The 21,986-nt window shown below is 43.8% G+C and overlaps 1 protein-coding gene across 1 annotated transcript; it reads right to left on the bottom strand.

Moving 5' to 3' along the window:
- Positions 1-288: 288 nt before the first annotated feature.
- On the bottom strand, positions 289-11,390 carry sirt6 (sirtuin 6). The gene is made up of 8 exons (XM_014191348.3): positions 11,145-11,390; positions 10,556-10,683; positions 9,260-9,442; positions 8,336-8,395; positions 7,061-7,156; positions 6,730-6,810; positions 3,405-3,528; positions 289-2,777 (listed from the first exon to the last, which is right to left on the bottom strand). Exons 1-8 carry the CDS (start codon positions 11,208-11,210, stop codon positions 2,364-2,366), a joined length of 1,152 nt encoding a protein of 383 aa, XP_014046823.1. The 5' UTR covers positions 11,211-11,390; the 3' UTR covers positions 289-2,363.
- Between the last annotated feature and the right edge of the window lie 10,596 nt (positions 11,391-21,986).

Below are 21,986 nucleotides of genomic sequence, written 5' to 3'. Positions count from 1 at the left end.
TCATATGACCGGTTATCCCAAGTTGAACTCCGTTGACCAAAGTTACCTCGCCAACTCTTCAAACCTGCTTCGTAGGATAGGGCTCTGGTGTCTCTAGTCCCTAACAAACCTAGACACTTCCCCTGAATATGATCAGGTCAGATGGGTGTAAGCAGTGTCCCCTCACACAAACGGAGCACATGCATTTACCACAAGGGCGCTGGGTTTGCCTAGCAGAACACTTGAGCTAAATGGACCAAGCACAAACCATACAGAAAAACTAGGACATCACTCACACAAACACGTCTCTCAGATAGACACATACAGCGACAAATCAAGTGTTTATTACAAAACATCTGTAAAAATGTACAGAAATAAACAATGTTGCAACAAACTACATCATTCTTTCTAAATAAAAGTTCAAGAGAAAGCCAATTAGGACAGATGGCTTGACAGTGACAAGAAGCAGAGTATGCAATGACAAAAAAAAAAAAAACAGCTGTCAAAATAATATATCCATGACAGGAAGGAGTTACTGAGTTGCGAGGCGAAACAATTCTAGAATGTCTGTACAAAATTAGACTGCATTAGAAATCCCAGTGTAATGCCCATCACTAAACGAAGTGTCTTTACTCCGAATAAACAGTAAAGTGTCTAACAAAACACAGATTTGATCATGTATGCTAGCTCTATGGCAAAACCAATGTTACTTTTTAACATTTCACAACACCTGCCTTCAATTTCCACCCGTTAGCCCCCTCTGCAAGACACTACTATGTCGTAGTGCTCTACTACAGAGTTCTAAGCGTGTGCTTGACCCATGCCTCACTTAGCTGTGTTTGAAATGTAATATATATTATATGCCATTTAGCAGACACTTTCATCCAACGCGACTTACAGTCATGCATGCATACATTTTAAGTATGGGTGATTGTGTGGTGTTGGGTGGCCTTGCTTTGGCTCTTCTAGTGTACATGTTTTTCATGGTCAGATTACTATTATATTCAAGGCTCTTCTTTCCCTTCTCTATATCTGTATTGCTGAGAAATGTTCACTAGAGAGCCCCACTCCTGCTGGTTCTCCCTGTTACTTAATCAAGCCTTCCCTATGTTCTGTCAGAGGTATACAGTAACAGTCAAACGCTTGTACAATAATAATGAAGACATCAAAACTATGAAATAAAACATATGGAATCATGTAGTAATTTCCACCCGTTAAAATTGTTAAAGACATATTTTAGATTATTCAAGGTAGCCACCCTTTACCTTTGACAGCTTTGCACAATCTTGCCATTCTCTCAACCAGCCTCATGAGGAAGTCACTTGGAATGCATTTCAATTAACAGGTGTGCTTTCTTAAAAGTTAATTTGTCGAATTTCTTTCCTTCTTAATGTGTTTGAGCCAATCTGTTGTGTTGGGCTAGAATACAGAAGATGGTATTTTACCAAATAGGACCAAGTCTATATTATGGCAAGAACAGCTCAAATAAGCAAAGAGAAACGACAGTACATAATTACTTTAAGACATGAAGATCAGTCAATCAGTAAAATGTCAAGAACTTTGAAAGTTTCTTCAAATGCAGTCGCAAAAACCATCAAGCGCTATGATAAACTGTCTCTCATGAGGAAGTTACCTCTGCTGCAGAGGATAAGTTCATTAGTTACCAGCCTCACAAATTGAAGCCCAAATAAATGCTTCACAGAGTTCAAGTAACAGACACATCTCAACATCAACTGTTCAGAGGAGACTGCGTGAATCAGGCCTTCATGGTCGAATTGCTGCAACCAATACTAAAGGACACCAATAAGAAGAGACTTGCTTGGGCCAAGAAACATGAGAAATGGACATTAGACCAGTGGAAATCTGTCCTTTGGTCTGTTGAGTCAAATTTCGATATTTTTGCAGTTAGTGGGACTTTCATTTGTTTTTCAACAGGACAATGACCCAACACACCTCCAGGCTGTGTAAAGGCTATTTGACCAAGAAGGAGAGGGATGGAGTGCTACATCAGATGACCTGGCCTCCTCAATCATCCAACTTCAAGAAAATATAAAATAAAATATAAAATATTTTGATTTGTTTAACACTTTTTTGGTTACTACATGATTCCATATGTGTTATTTAATAGTTTTGATGTGTTCACTATTATTCTACAATGTAGAAAATGGCAAAAATAAAGAAAAACCCTTGAATGAGTAGGTGTGTCCAAACGGACTGGTACTGCACATTCTCACTTACACAGACCTTTCTGCATTGGTCCCAGGCAGCATGTTACCATTGTTCTAGGTCAGTGTGTATAAGAACTGATGAGTTGGGAGGGATAATACTAAGACACTACTGGCTGATTCTTTACTCTGTTTGGCTCTTGGGGGCTGTCTGAACTGTCAGAGAGAGAGGGTTGGGGAGCTGGCCCCCTCGTTCTGGTCTCCACCTCTGGACAGGTCCTGGTTCTGTGTTTGGACTGGGATAGGGCTAGAGTCAGTACAGGCCTGCAGGTCTTTCTCACGCTCTTCTGTCGTTTGTTCCGCCCTCTCTTTCTTTACTGCAATCTTCTCTTCATCCACCTCTTCCTTCTTTGGTTCACCTAGTCTTTTCCTACCCTCTCTTTTAGCCTCTTTCTTCACACCCTTCTTTACTTCCTTCTTTGTAGCGATGGCAGGAAGTGGTTTCTGGTCAGGAGTGGAGCTCTCGCAGACGGTGGGCCCGTCCCACTTTGGAATGTCCAATCCCAGCAATTCCATCAGCTGGCTCATGACCTCGTCCACATAACCGTTGATACGCAGGTGCGCATGTTTGTCCTGCCAGACAGAAACGAACATGAGCTTGAGACCTCGACCGGTAACAACCTAGTACCTAACACGTCAGTGTTTGCAGAACACAAATGACAGAAGGGCCTCCTGGCGTATATACTCTTGGAGTATATACTTAGCATGTGATGTAACCTGATCCAAAAAAAAACGACAGGCCCTCAAATGAGATCCGTCAGCTGCGAAAATGTAACTTGTCCACCTTTAAGGGTGAAACCACCCAGACAAGTGCAGGACTACACATCAAGATGCTACTGCATCTTACTTATGCCTTTGTATTCCTTACGGAACATAGGCCATAATTGAATTGCCTCCAAGCTTTCTACAGGTCCTGCAGTAGGATTAGCTTAGAGAATGTGTTGAGTCATTAATCAAGTATGATCTCACTGAACACATTGGCTGAATTATTCATGCAGCTGGGTTTCCATTTTTAACTTGAAACTTCTGTACAACACCAGACCTTAGAATTACACGGTTCTATGTGACAATAGGAAACTTCTGAAGATAATAGGCTGTAAACATCCGAGAGCTAGTTGATTTGAACTGTGCAAACAATCATTTGTGGAAATTGGCCGATATTGCGTTCATGTGTGTGTACGTGTAGTTTGCGAGACTCACATGTTTGGTGGGCTGAAGGTTGACGATGACCACCTTGCCCCCCTTGCGTTTGGTGAAGAGGGGCAGGTCTCCGCTGGGCTTGATTTGCAGAGAGGTACCCAGGGTCAGCGCCAGGTCGGCCCGTCTAGACAGAAACACCACATTACCCATAATCATTACCTAGAAACAACCAGGTCCACCACCTTAGAACCTGCTATATACAGTGCATTCGGAAAGTATTCAGACCCCTTGACTTTTTCCACATTTTGTAACGTTACATCCTTATTCTAAAATTGATTAAACAGCTTTTTCTTCCTCAATCTACACACAAAACCTCATAATGACAAAGCAAAAACGGGTTAAATTCTTTTTGTAAATGTATAAATACAAATAAACTGAAATATCACATTTACATAAGTATTCAGACCCTTTACTCAGTACTTTGTTGAAGCATCTTAGGCAGCCACTACAGCCTCAAGTCTTCTTTGGCACACCTGTATTTGGGGAATTTTCCTATTCTTCTCTTCAGATCCTCTCAAGCTTGGCCAGGTTGGATGGGGAGTATCGCTGCACAGCTATTTTCAAGTCTCTCCAGAGATGTTCGATCAGGTTCAAGTCCAGGCAATGATTGGGCCACTCAGGGACATTCAGAGACTTTCAGGCCAAATAGTTCAATCTTGGTTTCATCAGACCAGAGAATCTTGTTTCTCATGGTCTGCGAGTCCTTTGGGTGCCTTTTGGAAAACTCCAAGCTGGCTGTCATGTGCCCTTTACTGAGGAGTGGCTTCCATCGGGCCACTCCACCATAAAGGCCTGATTGGTGGAGTGCTGATTGGTGGAGTGGTTGTTCTTCTGAAAGGGTCTCCCATCTCCACAGAGGAACTCTGGAGCTCTGTCAGTGACCATCAGGTTCTTGGTCACCTCTCAGACCAAGGCTCTTCTCCCCCGATTGCTCAGTTTGGCCGGGTGGCCAGCATTAGGAAGCATCTTCGCGGTTCCAAACTTCTTCCATTTAAGAATGATGGAGGGCACTGTGTTCTTAGGGACATCAATGCTGCAGACATTTTTTGGTACGTTTCCCCAGATCTGTGCCTCGACACAATCCTGTCTCGGAGCTCTACGGACAATTCCTTCAACCTCATGGCTTGGTTTTTCCTCTGACATGCACTGTCAACTGTGGGACCTTATACAGATAGGTGTGTGTGCCTTTCCAAATCATGTCCAATCAATTGAATTGACCACAGGTGGACTCCAATCACGTTGTAGAAACAGCTCAAGGATGATCAATGGAAACAGGATGCACCTGATATCAATTGAGTCATAGCAAAGAGCCCGAATACACATCTAAATAACGTATCTGTTTTTTATCAATTTGCAAAAATGTCTAAAAACCTGTTTTCGCTTTGTCATTATGGGGTATTGTGTGTAGATTGATGAGAAATGTTTTATTTCATCAATTTTAGAACAAGGCTGTAACGTTACAAAATGTGAAAAAAGTCAAGGGGTCTGAATACTTTCTGAATGCACTGAACGCTGTGTTAAGTTGTTTTAATGTCACATGTACAAGTACAGTGAACTACTGTTCTTGCAAGCTCTAAACCCAACAAGGCAGTATCAATAATGCAGTAATACTAAAAATAACGTAAGGCAGAACAAAAACACACAAGGGGACTAAGAACACACCCCTGTGGGGGACCCCGTGTTTAGGGTCAGCATGGCGGAGGTGATGTTACCAACCCTCACCACCAGTCCAGGATCCAGTTGCAGAGGGAGGTGTTCAGACCCAGGCACTGTTCCCACAAAAAGATGTCGGCACTGAGCAAATTTCAGGTCTGCTGCAAACTCGAATGTTGTGAAGATTCTGTGTAACTTCCAGCGCACGTTCACCCTGGACACTGAGGCTGTACCCGCTTTAAGTTACCATTTTAACAGTGGCCAAGTAGGTTACTGTGGCTATTTGATCATAATGTAGGCCTACCAGAGTGACCTCCTTCAAAAACAACGGAGAAGATGCATCCCATAACATTTTAACACGGAAATAGCTGTTCTATCATTCAGCCTTGTTAGGTTCTAAATGAACCCAGTAAAAACTCACGGGCAATTATTAAAGCTCCAAACCAAGTTTATTCACCCAATGGGTCAGACAGCTGAACAGACAAAGACATGGTCCCACCAGCACAAGTATATATACTCCAATTTAGGTGAAGTCTCATCCTTCCCTCTAAACATTACATCTTTATTGCTTGGCAGGAAGTTAAGTGATGTGGGTAATAAAGTGTTCCTTCTCCCTTACTGTGACCTTACCTGACCTCGGCCCCCATTCCTCACAAATCCACAGCTCTCCACCCTTATCAGTGACCGCAACCATGTGATTCCCCTTCCTTTACGCAGTACATTCCAAGCCCCTGGCTCATATCCAATATCCCTGGCTCATATCCAACCTTAGTTGACTCCACCATATGCATTCCCCCTACAGATAACCATTAACTTCTGATGTAACAACCATTAACTTCTGATGTAACAACCAGACAACCAGCCCTTCTCCTTTCCATAGGATACCTGATGTCTAACAATATTTTAGAAGTCAGAACCAATCAGTCTGCAGTAGCAGCCAATGTGTGGTGTAGGCCTTAATTCCACGAGACTTTGGAAAAAAACATGCAGGGCTTGACATTAACCTGTCCTTCAGATAAGTAGGTGACCTAAAATGTTGTGCTGTTCGATGCAAGACACCACTTTACAAAATAAAATTCATTATTATTCCCATACCATTACTACAGAGAATCTGACAAATTATGCTACCCTCTGCCTATTGGCTACTTAGCCTGCCTCAAAAGCTAGGTCAGGGCCAACAAGGATCTGTGACAGACAATTTTTCTCATCTAAATCACTTCAGTCTAATTATATAAGTGCAATGTGTGTGTGCGCGCATAAATGTATGGTATTTATGAGGACAAGCATAAGGACCTTCATATCAAAATGCAACCGTTGGCCTTTGAATTGTAGATTTAATGAAGAGGAGAATGGTCATCCATGAAAGGACATTACGTTAGGAATTAGTTGACCCAGAAATGGAGCGGTGGTTTGCACATCAATAGATAGAGGCATACACAAGACGGTGCCGCCATATAACAGGTCAATATGTTACACACGGGTTAACTAACATTCTGACCTACAGGGCCAACACAAATACTCTTACTTATTTAAAGAGGTGCTCTGCTTTTGTTCTCTCTTTCTCTGTCTGTCTGTCTGTCTGTCTGTCTGTCTGTCTGTCTGTCTGTCTGTCTGTCTGTCTGTCTGTCTGTCTGTCTGTCTGTCTGTCTGTCTGTCTGTCTTTTTCTCTTACCTGCTAGCTTCTTCGGCTCTGTTGAGGTCTTTTTCAGGCAGAGCTTCCTCCCAGTCCAGTATGGTACTGATGAGCTTCCCCCTGTGTGAACACACACACACACACACACACACACACACACACACACACACACACACCACACACACACACACACACACACACACACACACACACTTTAGGGTAATTTCTTAGCAGACACCTGGCTATGTACTGGTACAGCGTGATGATCTCTGATATCTTATCAGTGTCGCGGATTATTGTATTTCCCCGAAATACCAAGACGGTGAAGCTGTATGAGTAATCCCCAGTGTGTGCGTGTTGTGTGTGTTACCTGCAGGACCTGAGTCCTCTTCCCCGGACCTCCTCACAGTATTTTCCAGTGGGTTTCAGCCCCATCACACCAATCACCTTTTCCCGCACGTACTGCCTGAAAAACCACACATTCATCAGAACCTGTGATGCCTTTCACCTTGACTTACTGGTGAAGAACCGTCGGTGAGGCAGTGCCATATAATTCAGCATTAGAACTCTGATGGACAGTGCCACTTTACAGGTGACAGTTATCAACACAGATCAGCAAACAAACACATTTCAAAGAGTTTAAAGAGTGTGTGAGGTGGCTGATGAAAATACTTTGCTGCTGTTGTCCTGCCCGTGTAGGGGAGTACAGATGGTGGCTGGAGGCTAGATAAGTGATCCCTATTAGTATGTTGCTGGAATGGTTTTCCCCGGCTTACAAGCCAGCCTCCCTTGCCCAAGTTGCCTCAGGTTGTTAACATATGGAAAGTGAGAAGTCTGTCTATTCTTGTTTATTTTCGTGGAACTGACAGTTGAAGTAGGCAAACAGTGTTGGCAGATGTAGATTAGAATCTAGATTAGAATTAGCATTAATGCCTCCCGAGTTGGGAAGCGGTCTAAGGCACTGCATCGCAGTGCTAGAGGCGTCATCATAGACCCGGGTTCGATCCTGGGCTGTGCCGCAGCCGGCCGCGACTGGGAGACCCATGAGGCGGCGCACAATTGGCCCAGCGTTGTCCGGATTAGGGGAGGATTTGGCCGGCTGGGATATCCTTGTCTCATCGCGCACTAGCGACTCCTTGTGGCAGCCCAGGCGCCTGCAAGCTGACTTTGATCGCCAGCTGTACGTTGTTTCCTCCGACACATTGGCTTCCGGGTTAAGCGAGCAGCGTTGTCAAGAAGCAGTGCGGCTTGGCGGGGTCGTGTTTTGGAGGACGCATGGCGCTCTACCTTCACCTTTCCCCGTGTCCGTACGGGGGTTGCAGCAATGGGACAAGACTGTAACGACCAATTGGATATCAAGAAATTGGGAAGAAAACGGGGGTAACAGTAAGAAGATTTTGCATCAATTGAAAACAGTGCAGGGTTAATCAATCTGGCTTTTATATGACGTGTGTACGTGTGACAAAGAGAGTGTGTTCAGCATGAATTAACCAGTTGAGGGCACACAAAATAAAAAAATTGGTTCAAGATTGGCTGAACTGTGTTTCAGTATGCTTTCATTCTAATGTGAAGCGCATAACATTTCTATGCTTTTGAATTCGTCGTGTGTGACATCTTTCACTAAGAGTGGTTTGAACTGACGTACTTGCCACACTTCCCACACTCCTCCACGAACATGTTCCCATGCAACTCAGAGAGCAGATTTCTGAATCAGAGAGAGAAAAAGAGACTGCTTATTTCACATAAGTATGTAGTGACAATAAACAATTTATATCAATGTAAATGAGTGTTGAAGCAACGCACATTGGCTACCCGGACTATCTGCATTGTGTCCCGCCACCCCCACCCGCCAACCCCTCTTTTACGCTCCTGCTACTCTCTGTTTATCATCTATGCATAGTCACTTTAACTATACCTACATGTACGTATTGCCTCAATTAGCCCGACTAACCGGTGCCTGTACATAGCCCCGCTACTGTATATAGCATCGCTACTGTTATTTTCACTGTCTTTTTACTGCCGTTTTTAATTTCTTTACTTATCTATTGTTCACCTAATACCTATTTTTTACTTAAAAACTGCATTGTTGGTTAGGGCCTGTAAGTAAGCATTTCACTATAGGTCTACACCTGCTGTATTCGGCACACGTAAACTTTGATTTGAACAGAGTACTTTAGCATTTCCTTCCCAACTGATTACCATATAGATTGGAATAATGGTAATCTCCTGCTAATGTATTGAATCATATTGATTTCACTCTCTAGCTGTAGCCGTTCCATTTCTATGAAATTCTATTCACAAGAGAGACCAGGGCTTATTCAAAGAGTCTTTAGAGTAGGAGTCTTGATCTAGAATCAGGTCCCTCCTGTCCATAGAATCTTATTATATATGATCTAAAAGGCAAAACTTATCCTAGATCTGCATTTATTCTCTGAGACGCTTGATAAATACAGGTCCTGGTCAGAGAATGATTGTAGTGTTTCATTGGGATAGTATAGCAGGTTTTATATTTTATTTAACCATGAAAAACCCATTGAGATACAGAGTCTCTTTTGCAAAGGAGTGTTACCTGGGGAAGCCGGAGCGGACATGGATGCCGTCCACATTCTGGCTGATGAGGTATTTGAGGTAGCCGGCTCTCTGCAGCCCCAGGAGGGCCATGTGAGTGAGGCTGGGCCGAGCTTCCTCGAATGTGGTGTCAAAGTGGGGAGACTCGCCCCTCTCCTCCATGGTCCACACTCCTTTGGGACCCCTGAGAGAGGGAGACAACATAGAAGTGTGAGAGGTGTGTACAAACGCACGCACGCACACACGTCTAAGGTTATGACAGGGCAACATACGAGACAGACTGTCAAGCAATCTCTCCACATCTCTGTAGTAAGGTGTGGCATCTGTTGTGGTAACTGCCGGGCTTCAAAAGGCAAGAGATGCATTTCTATGCAAGAGGAAGAGCGAGACATACCGAGAATACAGAATGAAGGCCTTAGCATTCTCCTCTCTCCCATTCTCTTTTAACTGACACAGCCCCCGCTCTCTCACCTCTCACAGTGTGACTTATCGTCTGCTCAGACCAGATCAAAGCTACTCAGCCATTTGGTAAGACAGTCATTAGGCTAGAGGAGTACGTCAGCCAGGTATTACGTACTTATCTTTTATAGAAAAGGGCCGTAGGACATGAAGAGCAATGAAAGTCTGCAAACTGGCTTTAGGGGGGAACGTGTACTTTTTATGCCTAGGTTTTTCAGTAATGGACCATTAATTAAATTCAAGGACAAACAGACAGGCAGGCAGACAAACCAGAATGACAGAAGGCTGATTAATTAAATATGAATGTAAAGTCCCCTAGTCCTTTTCCGCACAGCAGCAATGGGGAAATGGGAAAACACAAGCAGAGACAGAGATAATAAGAATTACATTGTAATGACAAGTAATATAAAAGAAAACGTTGGAAAGTTGGTGTTAAAGTCAACATCACAGAGATCCAGCCAACACTAGGTACAATCATTGCTCTGGTAATAGAGCTAGCCTATACTGCCCCCCTCTGCTGATACCACAGTACTGCAGCCAAATAAGAGGATGGTGTTGACTCACATTTCCTATATTCTTACTTGAATCGTTTAAAAACGCATCCTTCATTATTCAATTTCTTGAGTGAGAAAAAGACACTGATCCAATTCAAGTAGGTTCATTGAACAGGACGAGCCTTTACTAATAATACATTTCTAAACTGGCCAAATCTTCTGTGTCAGTTCAGCACAGCCATGAACCAAGCCTTTACAACCAAGGAGAGGTGGAGGAGAGTGTGCTTCTTTAGCCTATGGAGATGAGCTCTGAGTGGTTGAGCGGTACAGGGTAATGGTCTTACCTGAAGTCAGGTATGCCTGAAGAGGTGCTGATGCCTGCCCCAGAGTGGACCACCAGGTACTGGGACTCCCTAATCAGCTGGGCCAGAGCCTCCACCTTCTCCTTTAACTCTTCTTTACTGTCAAACGACTGGGAGAGAGTAGGGATGGGGAGATAATGGGAGAAGAGGGGAAAGTGAAGGGATGATGGGGATGAAGATGAGAGGACAGGACGAGGTGGGAAGAGTAAGAAAGAAGGAAGAGAGTGTAGAGGGTAGTGTTGGTGTAGGGCAGGTTTGACTCATCTATTTCAGTGGGGTGCCCGGTGCAGTGTGTGGAGAACATCGCAAAACGTGCCAAAAGGACTAGGGGCGCCAGCAACAACAACGTAATGGTAGGGGAAACACTACACTGGCGTTCATGTTAGCTTTAGTGTGTAACAACAGAGATAGAATAGTACTAGCTAGGTAGTTTTGAACTACGTGTATATTGGCAATAGCACAATATCAATTTCTACGGTAGTAGGTACACTTCTGTCTAGACTAGAGGGAATCCTCGCTTTGTTACTACTAGTAACTTAGCTAGCTAGCTAACACCTGCCTGTGTGTTTACCTCGGGGAGCCCGCATACACCTTTGTCCGCATATGTAGACAGTCCAGCGGCGTAGTTTACAGACATTACTGCAGCTCCTCAACAAAAACTCAGAAATATACCTCAATGCTATCGTAAATATTCCCGTTCAACGCAATGAGCTTTGTTTCTTTCTGAAAACCAGCCCACTCGCTCGTTGTTGAGACCCAGTTTGGTGACGTCATCCATAAGGGACGATTCCACTTAAAATGACTGATGAGTTATTTGGCTTGGCTGCAGTGCAGATAGAACAATGAGACAGAAAATTCACCGGATGTATAAATGTGAAGCATCCGGTTGGCGTTTCCACTCACTACCAAATATGGTGGTGAGAGGAAGCCAAGTGGCCGGACGGTAGGCATTCTCGAGTATTTCCGGTACTTCCAGGCTGGCAATTTTGAAACGAGTAGGACTTCAGCCACCGAGTTCAAGTAAAATTAACGACTGGGACATCCGACTTGGTGAATGAGTTGTTCATGTAAGAAAACTGTGGCAAGACATCAGTAGATTTATAATTGAACACATTTATGAAGATCTTACAGTATTGTGGAGAGATGCACTGCTTGGAATTTTTACCTACAATAGAAATAAGCTGAAACATTTTTATGTAATTCATTTCATTATTCTTTTGGCCAAATTTCATATTCACTAATGTAAATTTATAAACAAAACACCGCATTTTCTTACCTTACAAAAATAAATTGAACTGTATTTTAAGACAATTAAATACTCTACTAACAAAAAAGCTGTTAGAATTATAAGTGCATGTATGTCTGGCAGACATATCAGTGTGGATGACGGATCACCACCTCAAGCTGAACCTTGGCAAGACGGAGCTGCTCTTCCTCCCGGGGAAGGACTGCCCGTTCCATGATCTCGCCATCACGGTTGACAACTCCATTGTGTCCTCCTCCCAGAGTGCTAAGAGCCTCGGCGTGACCATGGACAACACCCTGTCGTTCTCCACTAACATCAAGGCGGTGACCCGATCCTGTAGGTTCATGCTCTACAACATTCGCAGAGTACGACCCTGCCTCACACAGGAAGCGGCGCAGGTCCTAATCCAGGCACTTGTCATCTCCCGTCTGGATTACTGCAACTCGCTGTTGGCTGGGCTCCCTGCCTGTGCCATTAAACCCCTACAACTCATCCAGAACGCCGCAGCCCGTCTGGTGTTCAACCTTCCCAAGTTCTCTCACGTCACCCCGCTCCTCCGCTCTCTCTACTGGCTTCCAGTTGAAGCTCGCATCCGCTACAAGACCATGGTGCTTGCCTACGGAGCCGTGAGGGGAACGGCACCTCCGTACCTTCAGGCTCTGATCAGTCCCTACACCCAAACAAGGGCACTGCGTTCATCCACCTCTGGCCTGCTGGCCCCCCTACCTCTGAGGAAGCACAGTTCCCGCTCAGCTCAGTCAAAACTGTTCGCTGCTCTGGCACCCCTATGGTGGAACAAGCTCCCTCACGACGCCAGGACAGCGGAGTCAATCACCACCTTCCGGAGACACCTGAAACCCCACCTCTTTAAGGAATACCTGGGATAGGAAAAGTAATCCTTCTAAACCCCCCCCCCCCTAAAAGATTTAGATGCACTATTGTAAAGTGGTTGTTCCACTGGATATCATAAGGTGAATGCACCAATTTGTAAGTCGCTCTGGATAAGAGCGTCTGCTAAATGACTTAAATGTAAATGTAAATATGTCCCTTAAGGTCCTTGTGTAATGTGATATTGAACCCCCTAGCCCAATTGTCCTTTGTATATTATTTATATAAACTTGTGTTCCCACATGTACTTCCTGTATTGATTTTTTGTAAATAAAACATTTATAATAATAAAAAAATAGAACAATGAGACAGAAAATTCACCGGATGTATAAATGTGAAGCATCCGTTTGGCGTTTCCACTCACTTCCAAATATGGTGGTGAGAGGAAGCCAAGTGGCCGCACGGTAGGCATTCTTCGAGTATTTCCGGTACTTCCAGGTTGGCAATTTTGAAATGAGTAGAACTTCAGCTACCGAGTTCAAATTAACGAGTGGGACATCCGACTTGGTGAATGAGTTGTTGGTGTGTGAGACGTTTGGAAGTCTGACAGCCGAAATGGCGGCGAGTAGTAAGGAACGAAATGGAGAAAAGGTTGGAGAAGCAACAGCTGTGCTGGAATGCTAACAATATGGGTGTCAGTTATATGATTATATGGAGCAGGAGGATGAGGGTCAAGGACCAGAATGGTCTGTAGTGGAAAGACATATGAAGAAGAGAGATCATGATACTGAAAGCAGTGTAGCATCTAGTAAAGAAACCATAAAGAGGGCCAAGGTAGGAAGCAATAGTTATAATGTGTTGGAGTGGAAAGAGGTGATGGTGTTTGATGAGAGCACAGGGCCTCATTTACACCCGATCTGACTAACCAATGCTGTTGAGAAAGAGATATGTGAAGTCAAATTAGCCCAGTTCATTTGACATGGTAGATTGTTAATATTTTGAGGTAGCTAGGATCAGCAAGGGAAGATTCTGCAAATGGAAAAGCGTAATGGGAAGAAGAATAAAAGCCATGTCCCTGTTGTTTATGCTAGGTTGAAGGGAGTCATCACTGGGGTCCCAATATCTATGTCCATATATGATATCAAAGAAAATGTATAGGGAGGCAGAGTAATTGAGGCCAAAAGTTGATCAGTAGGAAAGAGGGTCAAAGAAGTGAAAGCTTATCAGTGCTGCTGAGGTTTGAGAAGGTTTTGACTGGAAAAGTTCCTTAGTTTCAATGTCAGAGAATTTGTCCCATCCCCATTGCAGTGTTTTAAATGCCAAACAATGGGACATGTACAGTGCATTCGGAAAGTATTCAGACCCCTTGACCTTTTCTACATTTTGTTACGTTACAGCCTTATTCTAAAATCTTCATCAATCTACACACAATACCCCATAATGACAAAGTGAAAACAGGTTTTTAGATATTTTTGTAAATGTATTAAAAATAAAAAACTGAAATACCTTATTACATAAGTATTCAGACCCTTTGCTATGAGACTCAAAATTGAGCTAAAGTGCATCCTGTTCCCATTGATGATCCTTGAGATGTTTCTACAATTTGATCGAGGTCGACCTGTAGTAAATTGAATTGATTGGACATGATTTGGAAAGGCACACCTGGCTATACAGTGGGGCAAAAAAGTATTTAGTCAGACACCAATTGTGCAAGTTCTCCCACTTAAAAAGATGAGAGAGGCCTGTAATTTTCATCATAGGTACACTTCAACTATGACAGACAAAATGAGAAAAAAAATCCAGAAAATCACATTGTAGGATTTTTAATGAATTTATTTGCAAATTATGGTGGAAAATAAGTATTTGGTCAATAACAAAAGTTTATCTCAATACTTTGTTATATACCCTTTGTTGGCAATGACACAGGTCAAATGTTTTCTGTAAGTCTTCACAAGGTTTTCACACACTGTTGCTGGTATTTTGGCCCATTCCTCCATGCAGATCTCCTCTAGAGCAGTGATGTTTTGGGGCTGTCGCTGGGCAACACGGACTTTCAACTCCCTCCAAAGATTTTCTATGGGGTTGAGATCTGGAGACTGGCTAGGCCACTCCAGGACCTTGAAATGCTTCTTACGAAGCCACTCCTTCGTTGCCCGGGCGGTGTGTTTGGGATCATTGTCATGCTGAAAGACCCAGCCACGTTTCATCTTCAATGTCCTTGCTGATGGAAGGAGGTTTTCACTCAAAATCTCACGATACATGGCCCCATTCATTCTTTCCTTTACACGGATCAGTCGTCCTGGTCCCTTTGCAGGAAAACAGCCCCAAAGCATGATGTTTCCACCCCCATGCTTCACAGTAGGAATGGTGTTTTTTGGATGCAACTCAGCAGTCTTTGTCCTCCAAACACGATGAGTTGAGTTTTTACCAAAAAGTTATATTTTGGTTTCATCTGACCATATGACATTCTCCCGATCCTCTTCTGGATCATCCAAATGCTCTCTAGCAAACTTCAGACGGGCCTGGACATGTACTGGCTTAAGCAGGGGGACACGTCTGGCACTGCAGGATTTGAGTCCCTGGCGGCGTAGTGTGTTACTGATGGTAGGCTTTGTTACTTTGGTCCCAGCTCTCTGCAGGTCATTCACTAGGTCCCCCCGTGTGGTTCTGGGATTTTTGCTCACCGTTCTTGTGATCATTTTGACCCCACGGGGTGAGATCTTGCGTGGAGCCCCAGATCGAGGGAGATTATCAGTGGTCTTGTATGTCTTCCATTTCCTAATAATTGCTCCCACAGTTGATTTCTTCAAACCAAGCTGCTTACCTATTGCAGATTCAGTCTTCCCAGCCTGGTGCAGGTCTACAATTTTGTTTCTGGTGTCCTTTGACAGCTCTTTGGTCTTGGCCATAGTGGAGTTTGGAGTGTGACTGTTTGAGGTTGTGGACAGGTGTCTTTTATACTGATAACAAGTTCAAACAGGTGCCATTAATACAGGTAACGAGTGGAGGACAGAGGAGCCTCTTAAAGAAGAAGTTACAGGTCTGTGAGAGCCAGAAATCTTGCTTGTTTGTAGGTGACCAAATACTTATTTTCCACCATAATTTGCAAATAAATTAATTAAAAATCCTACAATGTGATTTTCTGGATTTTTTTTCTAATTTTGTCTGTCATAGTTGACGTGTACCTATGATGAAAATTACAGGCCTCTCTCATCTTTTTAAGTGGGAGAACTTGCACAATTGGTGGCTGACTAAATACTTTTTTGCCCCACTGTATAAGGTCCCACGAGACCAAGCCATGAGGTTGAAGGAATTGTCCGTAGAGCTCTGAGACAGGATTGTGTCGAGGCACAGATCTGGGGAAGGGTACCAAAAATATCTGAAGCATTGAAAGTCCCCAAGAACACAGTGGCCTCCATCAGTCCGCCTGGCCAAATTGAGCATTCGGGTCAGGGAGGTGACCAAGAACCCAATGGTCACTCTGACAGAGCTCCAGAATTCCTCTGTGGAGATGGGAGAACCTTTCAGAAGGACAACCATCTCTGCAGCACTCCACCAATCAGGCCTTTATGGTAGGCCTGATTGGCCTACCATCAGTAAAAAGCACATGACAGCCCGCTTGGAGTTTACCAAAAGGCACCTAAAGGACTCTCAGACCATGAGAAACAAGATTCTCTGTTCTGATGAAACCAAGATTGAACTCTTTGGCCTGAATGCCAAGCGTTACGTCTGGAGGAAACATGGCACCATCCGTACGGTGAAGCATGGTGGTGGCAGCATCATGCCTGTTGGGATGTTTTTCAGCAGCAGGGACTGGGGGGCTAGTCAGGATCAAGGGAAAGATGAACGGAGCAAAGTATAGAGAGATCCTTGATGAAAACCTGCTCTAGAGCTTTCTGGACCTCAGACTTGGGAAACAGTTCACCGTCCAACAGGACAACGATCCTAAGCACACAGCCAAGACAATGCAGGAGTGGTTTCGGGACAAGTGTCTGAATGTCCTTGAGTGGCCCAGCCAGAGTCCGGACTTGAACCTGATCGAACATCTCTGTAGAGACCTGAAAATAGCTGTGCAGTAATGCTCCCCATTCAACCTGACAGAGCTTGAGAGGATCTGCAGAGAAGAATGGGAGAAACTCCCCAAATACAGGTGTGCTAAGCTTGTAGCGTCATACCCAAGAAGACTCAAGGCTGTAATCGCTGCCAAAGGTGCTTCAACAAAGTACTGAGTAAAGGGTCTGAATACTTATGTAAATGTGATATTTCCGTTTTACATTTTTAATACATTTGCAAAAAAAAATTTAAAACTGTTTTTGCTTTGTCATTATGGGGTACTGTGTGCAGATTGATGAGGGGAAAAATCTATGTAATCAATTTCAGAATAAGGCTGTAACGTAACAAAATGTGGAAAAAGTAAAGATGTTCAGTGTAAAGAAAAGATGTGCCAAGTGTGGAGGGGAACATGATTACGGTGAATGCGGGAGCAATGTGAAGGTCAAGTGTTGTAATTGTGGGGGGAACATACTGCAGTATTTGGTGGATGGAGGGTGTAGAGAGAGGCTCAGAGATATAGAATCATTCATGATGTATCGTATGCAGAGGCTTTAAGACAGATTGGTGGAACTACAGTGCGGAATGATAGAGCTTCCATGGCTGCTCCTGTAGTAAGTGGACCTAATGTCGGGGCTGTTGTTTCTTCTGGTCCTGGCATGGTTTCAAGACCTGATCAGAAATGTTACGCTCATGAGTGTGCTGTGTCAAAGGACACTTTAATAGTGAATAAAGTTAATTTCATAGCTTTCATTGGTAAGGTTATCAACACGACTTGGGTTGTGGAAAGCAGAAATGCCAGGTTGAAGGTTATTGTGGATACAGCAAAATAGTTATTGGGGGTAACAGATGTTACTGTTTAAATGGTTGTAGACATGCTGAATAATCCTAAGGGTGGATTGTTTCAGCATGACATAGATGATAGATAATTCATTTTCTCATCGATGAAACATTTGATCGCAATACAGTTTTCTGTTTCCAAAACTAAAATCTGTTACAAACAGAGTGGACTAGGTTTTGTAGACGTAACCATTTGCCAAAGTTTAAAAAAAATTGCGTTATATTGGAGTGCAAGGGCGAATTGAGTTATTGAACAGGCGCACTTCACAGAGTAGTTCGCTTAACGGAAATATGCAATACATGCTAGAACGAGCCAATAGGCTTTCACTTGGCTATGCCCACCTCCTTGCATGCTCTGCACACTATAATTAATTTGTGCCCATTGAAAACGAGAGGCTGTGGTCTATCTTGGGTTAGTTATAAAAATCTTTGGCTGTAGTTTCTACTTTCACAGTACACATTTCCCTTACTTTGGCTTTAGTATATAAACTTATGATGGTATAAAGGTCAGCCATTTTGGTCAGGGAGTTGGTCAACCATGGTTTGCCAGTGATGTGATAAGATATTTACACTGAAGAAAAATGCAAATGCAACATGCAACCATTTCAAAGATTTTACTGAGTTACAGATCATATAAGGAAATCAGTAAATTGAAATAAATTGATTAGGCCCTAATCTATGGATTTCACGACTTGGAATACAGATATTGATCTATTGGTCACAGATAACTTTACAAAAAAAGGCAGGGGGATGGATCAGAAAACCAGTCAGTATCTAGTGTAACAACCATTTGCCTCATGCAGCGCGACACATCTCCTTCGTATATAGTTCAGGCCGTTGATTGTGGCCTGTGGAATGTTGTCCCACTCCTCTTCAATGGCTTTGTGAAGTTGTTGGATATTAGCGGGAACTGGAACACGCTGACGTACATGTCGATCCAGAGCATCCCAAATGTGCTCAATGGGTGACATGTCTGGTGAGTATGCAGGCCATGGAAAAGGGAGCAGAGGTCGGGTTACCTTCTGAGAATTCGCAGTCGAGTGAGTAAACACCCACTGCCATCCGTTCTATTGGCCACTGTGCAATCATTGGAAAATAAAATGGATGACCTACGATCAAGATTATACAACCAACGCGACATTAAAAACTGTAATATCTTATGTTTCACCGAGTCGTGGCTGAACGACGACACAGATCATATAGAGCTGGCGGGATTTTCCATGCACAGGCAGGACAGAGAAGCTACGTCTGGTAAGACGAGGGGCGGGGGTGTGTCTATTTGTCAATAACAGCTGGTGCGCAATGTCTAATATTAAAGAAGTCTCGAGGTATTGCTCGCCAGAGGTAGAGTACCTTTTGATAAGCTGTAGACCACACTATCTACCAAGAGAGTTCTCATCTATATTATTCGTAGCTGTCTATTTACCACAACAAACCAATGCTGGCACTAAGACAGCACTCAACCAGCTGTATAAGGCCATAAGCAAACAAGAAAATTCTCATCCAGAAGTGGCGCTCCTAGTGGCCGGGGACTTTAATGCAGGCAAAATCCGATTTGACCTAATTTCTACCAACATTTCACATGTTTAACCAGAGGGAAAAAAGTCTAGACCACCTTTACCCCACACACAGAGACGCATACAAAGCTCTCCCTCACCCTCCATTTGGCAAATCTGACCATAATTCTATCCTCCTGATTCCTGCTTACAAGCAAAAACTAAATCAGAAAGTACCAGTGACTCGCTCAATACGGAAGTGGTCAGGTGACGCGGATGCTACGCTACAGGACTGTTTTGCTAGCATAGACTGGAATATGTTCTGGGATTCATCAAATGGCATTGAGGAGTATACCACCTCAGTCAACGGCTTCATCAATAAGTGCATGGATGACATTGTCCCCATAGTGACCGTACGTACATATCCCAAGCAGCCGCGAGCTGCCCAATGACACAAGCCTACCAGACAAGCTAAATGCCTTTTATGCTCGCTTCGAGGCAAGCAACACTGAAACATGCATGAGAGCACCAGTTGTTCTGGATGACTGTGTGATAATGCTCTCAGTAGCTGATGTGAGCAAGACCTGTAAACAGGTCAATATTCACAAAGCCGCGGGGTCAGATGGAATACCAGGACATGTACTCAAAGCATGCGCGGACCAACTGGCAAGTGTCTTCACTGACATTTTCAACCTCTCCCTGTAATACCTACATGTTTCAAGCAGACCCCCATAGTCCCTGTGCCCAAGGAATGGAAGGTAACCTGCCTAAATGATTACCGCCCCGTAGCACTCACGTCGGTTGCCATGAAGTGCTTTGAAAGGCTGGTCATGGCTTACATCAACAGCATCCTCGGATGCCCTAGACCCACTCCAATTCGCATACCACCCCAACAGATCCACAGATGACGCCATCTCAATCGCACTCCACACTGCCCTTTCCCACCTGGACAAAAGAACACCTACACTAGTGCTCAAAAGTTTGGGGTCACTTAGAAATTTTTTGTCCGTTAAAATAACATAGTATATGTTGTAAATGACTATTGTAGCTGGAAACAGCAGATTTTTTATGGAATATCTACATAGGCGTACAGAGGCCCATTATCAGCAACCATCACTCCTGTGTTCCAATGGCACATTGTGTTAGCTAATCCAAGTTTATCATTTTTAAAGGCTAATTGATCATTAGAAAACCATTTTGCAATTATGCTAGCACAGCTGAAAGATGTTGTACTGCTTAAAAAAGCAACAAAACTGGCTTTCTTGAGTATCTGGAGCATCAGCATTTGTGGGTTCGATTACAGGCTCAAAATGTCCAGAAACAAAGAACTTTCTTCTGAAACTTATCAGTCCAGTCTTGTTCTGAGAAATGAAGGCTATTCCATGCGAGAAAATGCCAAGAAACTGAAGATCTGGTACAAAGCTATCTACTACTCCCTTCACAGAACAGCGCAAACTGGCTCTAACCAGAATAGATCGAGGAGTGGGAGGCCCCGATGCACAACTGAGCAAGAGGACAAGTACATTAGAGTGTCTAGTTTGAGAAACAGACGCCTCACAAGTCCTCAACTGGCAACTTCATTAAATAGTACCTGCAAACACCAGTCTCAACGTCAACAGTGAAGTTGGCCTTCTAGGCAGAGTTGCAAAGAAAAAGCCATATCTCAGACTGGCCAATAAAAAGAAAAGATTAAGATGGGCAAAATAATTCAGACACTGGACAGAGGAACTCTGTCACCGACAACGATGAGACAGCCTATAGGTAGGTCAGAGACCTGGCAGTGTGGTGCCAGGACAACTACCTCTCCCTCAATGTGAGCAAGACAAAGGAGCTGATCGTGGACTACAGGAAAAGGCAGGCCGGACTGGCCCCCATTAACATCGACGGGGCTGTAGTGGAGCGGGTCGAGAGTTTTATGTTCTTTGGTGTCCACATCACCAACAAACTATCATGGGCCAAACACACCAAAACAGTCGTGAAGAGGGCACGACAACACCCTTTCCCCCACAGGAGACTGAAAAGATTTGGCATGGATCCCCAGATCCTCAAAAAGTTCTACAGCTGCACCATCGAGAGCATCCTGACCGGTTGTATCACCGCCTGGTATGGTAACTGCTCAGCATCTGATCATACGGCTCTACAGAGGGTAGCACATACAGTCCTGCACATCACTTGGGCCAAGCCGCCTGCCATCCATGACCTATATACTAGGCGGTGTCAGAGGAAAGCCCAAAAAATGGTCAAAGACTCCAGTCACCCAAGTCATAGACTGTTTTCTCTGCTACCGCACGGCAAGCGCTACCGGAGCGCCAAGTCTAGGACTAAAAGGCTCCTTAACAGCTTCTACCCCCAAGCCATAAGACTGCTGAACAATTAATCAAATGGCTTCCGGACCATTTACATTTACACCCCCACCCCCATTTGTTTTTTACACTGCTACTACTCGCTTTTTATTATCTATGCATAGTCACTTCACCCCTACCTACATGTACAAATTACCTCGACTAACCTGTACCCTCGCACATTGACTCGGTACCGGTACCCCCTGTATATAGCCTCGTTATTGTTATTTTATTGTTACTTTTTATTATTTTTTACTTTAGTTTATTTGGTAAATATTTTCTTAACTCTTTCTTGAACTGCACTGTTTGTTAAGGTCTACACATGTTGTATTCGGCGCATGTGACAAATAAAGTTTGATTTGGAAGAACTGGGCCATTTTCAGCTTCCAGGAATTGTGTACAAATCGTTGCGATATGGGGCCGTGCATTATCATGCTGAAACATGATGTGATGGCGGCAGATGAATGGCACGACAATGGGCCTCATGATCTCGTCAGGATATCTCTGTGTATTCAAATTGCGATCGATAAAATGCAATTGTGTTCGATGTCCGTAGCTTATGCCTGCCAATACCATAACCCCACCATGGGGCACTCTGTTCACAACATTGA

The sequence above is a fragment of the Salmo salar genome, chromosome 03 (genome assembly GCF_965601325.2).
Source record: "Salmo salar chromosome 03, fSalSal1, whole genome shotgun sequence".
Lineage (NCBI taxonomy): Eukaryota > Metazoa > Chordata > Actinopteri > Salmoniformes > Salmonidae > Salmo > Salmo salar.
The sequence above is the reverse complement of the archived record's forward strand: the minus strand, read 5'-3'. Positions and strand labels throughout refer to the sequence as shown.

Bases quoted from the DNA above. Each gene is read 5' to 3' on its own strand.
- sirt6 (XM_014191348.3), bottom strand. From the start codon at position 11,210: ATGTCTGTAAACTACGCCGCTGGACTGTCTACATATGCGGACAAAGGT. The intron at 6,811-7,060 runs GTAACACACACA...GTGTTCACACAG, and splicing joins AGAGGACTCAGGTCCTGCAG to GGGGAAGCTCATCAGTACCA. The intron at 3,529-6,729 runs GTAAGAGAAAAA...GTTTCTGTCTAG, and splicing joins AGAGCCGAAGAAGCTAGCAG to ACGGGCCGACCTGGCGCTGA.